Source organism: Microtus ochrogaster, unplaced genomic scaffold (assembly GCF_000317375.1).
Source record: "Microtus ochrogaster isolate Prairie Vole_2 unplaced genomic scaffold, MicOch1.0 UNK4, whole genome shotgun sequence".
Lineage (NCBI taxonomy): Eukaryota > Metazoa > Chordata > Mammalia > Rodentia > Cricetidae > Microtus > Microtus ochrogaster.
Window position 1 is genome coordinate 11947531 of NW_004949102.1, and position 3573 is coordinate 11951103.

Sequence of the window (3573 nt, forward strand, 5' to 3'; positions counted from 1 at the left end):
AAATAAATATTTAAAAAATATTTAAAAAAAGAAAAGAAAAGGGGGGAAAAAAAACCACCCAAAGCCAAAAATGTCCTTCGATGTAATTTTATTTTCCTCTTAATGCATCTGCAAATCATAATTTATACAAAATGGTGACATTTGTCTCACTGATCCAGCATGACCGGAGCTATTTCAATGTGTATTATACATGCAAATGAACCATAAGCTTCTTTTTAATCATTTTCTTAGTATGATGAGGTCTTGCCAGTTTTGAAATTCTAATTATCCCCATCAGAGTTATGGATGTTTCCCATAGGGATGAAAGGAGTTAGATGAACATTGTTAGTTAGTCCTCTTAATCTTTGCATCTTAATTATTCATTTACAAAAGGCTCTTTGAACCAGAAACAAAATACAGTATGTTTGCCATTTCTAAGTAAATGTAATTTCAAAGTGTGTTTTTCCTTTTCTGATCTTTTGTTATTGGTGCTCGAACAGATGGTGAAGGAGGAATAGAAGACGAAACTAGGTCTGTCTCTGGATTCCTTCATTTTGACACTGCCACAAAAGGTGAAGCCCTTGGAAGTGTAGTATGTTATAGACACATTACATCGCTAAAAACTGTAAGATAATTTACATATATCCCTGCAGCCTGAACCTACATAAAAAAGCTATGTCAAGGATTATTTGTTGTCAGTAGCCTTGGGTTTACAGAGCGGAGGGAAAATATCTTAGTGAGTGGCCATATCAGAAATAAGTCAGGTTTAGATTTCAGCATGGTCTTTGGTTTCAGAGAATAGCATGTTCAAAGTGAGCTCTGTACGGTGGTTTATTCTCTTCCGTGCCTCGAGTACAGTTCATTTCCTTCTTGTTTCTAGTCCGCCGAAAGATTCTAAGTATTCTTGATTCGATTGACTTCAGTCAGGAGATTCCTGAGCCTCTGCAGCTGGATTTTTTTGACCGTGCTCAGATTGAGCAAGTCATTGCCAACTGTGAGCACAAGAATTTACGGGGACAGACGATCTGCAATGTCAAGGTGAGGGTTCCGTCAAAGAACGTCAGTAGTTGTGCGTCAGACTTCCACTGTCGGGAAAGTGTGATTGTGTGTGTGTATTTTCATTCTTCCATGGAACTGATTTCTGTTATTAGCTTATTGGGCTATTTTGTCTAATAGTGAGGAATAAAACTTAATAAATGCCCCTACTTTCTTTAAGAGGTTTCATCGACTTTCCTTTAGGTATTTTCCCACCCAGCTAAGACTACAAAGTAGTTTTCACTTTTTAGTTTTCTACCAAGTGAATGGTGACATCCTCAGCAAAGTGAGAAAAATACTGATCACCCAGCATTAAATTACTGCCCGAGTCCTTTTGGTACTACTTTGTGGAAGGAGGGGGATGGCTAATGTTTTTGTGCACATTGGACCATACCGCTGCTACACTGTGTCCAGAGATACCTGGGTGGTTTATGGTAATTGCTACATATTATCCTACTGACATCTGATGATATTGTTTTTCTCTTTTTCACTAATTACTTAGCTTCTTCATAGGGTTCTCGTAGCTGAAGTCAATGCTCTTCAGGGTATGGCAGCCATAGGACAGAGGCCTCTGCTGATGGAGGTAAGCTCTGTTTGACACTTTCGGCTATTTATACTACTTAAGTTGCTTGCTTAAAAAGCAATAAATGCATGTGTGATTAGTAAACTACTTAAACATTAAGCTCTCGTGAGGGCCAGTGAAATGACTCAGTAATCAGACTGAAGTTGTTGTCAAGCTAGACGACTTGAGTTTGCTCTCCAGAGCACAATGATAGAAGAAAAGAATGTACTCCCAGAAGTTGTCTGCTGAACCCTGCACTTTTCCTGTGGCAAACACACACAACAAATGAAATAGAATTAAACTTTCATGGAATCTTTTGTCTTTTTGTAATTTTTTTAATATTGAAATTTTAAAGGTTACACAATATTATTTATTAATAAATATAATTTAAGTAAGTTTTCTGAATAAATGACAGTATTAAAAATAGGAAATTGTTTAAAACAGGTACTGTGTCCCCGAGTGTTAACCGGTTTCAATATTTATGGCTTTAGGAAATCAGCACTATTCTTCAGTATGTTGTTGGAAGAAACAAGTTGCTGCAGTGTCTTTATGCAAAGCGACACGCGCTGGAATCATGGAGGCAGCTGGTAGAGATTATACTAACTGCTTGTCCTCAGGAGCTCATCCAGGCAGAAGATCGACAACTGATTATTCGTGACATTCTACAAGATGTACATGATAAGGTGATTTACTTTCTAAGTTATTTTATATGACTAAAAATTTGTATGTATGAGTGTATAGTATAGGTATGTGCATTTGCCTTTAAGTAAATATAATTTTTTTCTTGTTTTTAAATTAGAAGCAAACTAGAGTTTATAATACTCATGTGAAAGCTTTCCTTGAGAAAGGTGAATTCTGTACAGTAGGAGCTCTGAGCTAGAGTATTACATAACCATTCAGGAAGCTTTGTAAAAAGAGGCATGGGCAGATCCCAGTGGCGAAGACCATGGGTGTGTATCTCAGAGCAAAAACATCTGCATGGAATTCTGATAAGAATTAGTTACATACAGTTGTTCAATATTTTTCTTTTGAATAGTTCTAAGATTCTTCTTTTTGTTTTTATTTATTTGTTTGTTTATTTTGAGACAGGGTTTTATGGTGTAACTTGGCTGTCCTGGAACTTGCTCTGAAGACCAGGCTGGCCTCAAACTCACAGAGATCCACCTGTCTCTACCTCATGAGTGCTGGAATTAGAGGTGTGCGCCACCACCGCTCGGCTTAGTTCTTGTATTGTTAAGGTAGTTGAAAAGCCTAGTTTGTGTGTGAGGCTTGTTACAGGGATGATGCTGGGTCTCACTCTGATCCCCTGGGCTCTTTCAGGTGCTGGATGATGAAGCAGCACAGGAGTTGATGCCAGTTGTGGCCGGCGCTGTGTTCACCTTGACCGCTCACCTTAGCCAGGCTGTCCGCACAGAACAGAAGCAGCCGCTCGTCTCGGGACCTGGCGAGGCCCATTATGCGTTCATGCTTGATAGTTCTTTGACCTCACCTCCTGCAGCAGAGAACCGGCCAATGGGTTTTGCTTCTATTGGAGATTCTTCGCTTCACATCATATTGAAGAAACTGCTAGACTTTATTTTGAAGACAGGTTTTTCCATCGACATCTTCTGTACATTATGATTTTGTTCTGAATTTGATTGGTAAAGAAAGTTTTCACTTGACTGCATGTTTTTGTGTTCCTAGGTGGTGGTTTCCAGCGTGTGAGGACTCACTTGTATGGCTCTCTACTTTATTACCTACAGATTGCCCAGAGACCAGATGAGCCAGACACGTTAGAAGCTGGTAAGGTTAGATTGATTTCTAATCAAGTCTGTTCTATTTTTAAAGATGATAACGTCTGAAACCTATGTCAGTTCTCTATCTTTTGACTCAGTACAACTACAATCTACAATTAGTAATCTTTTTTGGTTTTTCGAGACAGGGTTTCTCTGTGGTTTTGGAGCCTGTCCTGGAACTAGCTCTTGTAGACCAGGCTGGTCTCGAACTCACAAAGATCC

The 3573-nt window shown here is 38.8% G+C and overlaps 1 protein-coding gene across 1 annotated transcript in view; it reads left to right on the forward strand.

The window, feature by feature from the left end:
- Window positions 1-3573, forward strand: part of Nup205 (nucleoporin 205) — a 60313-nt gene that overhangs the window by 47843 nt on the left and 8897 nt on the right. Inside the window, exons 25-30 of the mRNA XM_026788577.1 lie at window positions 480-551; window positions 860-1017; window positions 1517-1597; window positions 2068-2259; window positions 2897-3164; window positions 3260-3358. Coding sequence (XP_026644378.1) covers window positions 480-551; window positions 860-1017; window positions 1517-1597; window positions 2068-2259; window positions 2897-3164; window positions 3260-3358 — 870 coding nt within the window. The remainder of the gene's footprint in view (window positions 1-479; window positions 552-859; window positions 1018-1516; window positions 1598-2067; window positions 2260-2896; window positions 3165-3259; window positions 3359-3573) is intronic.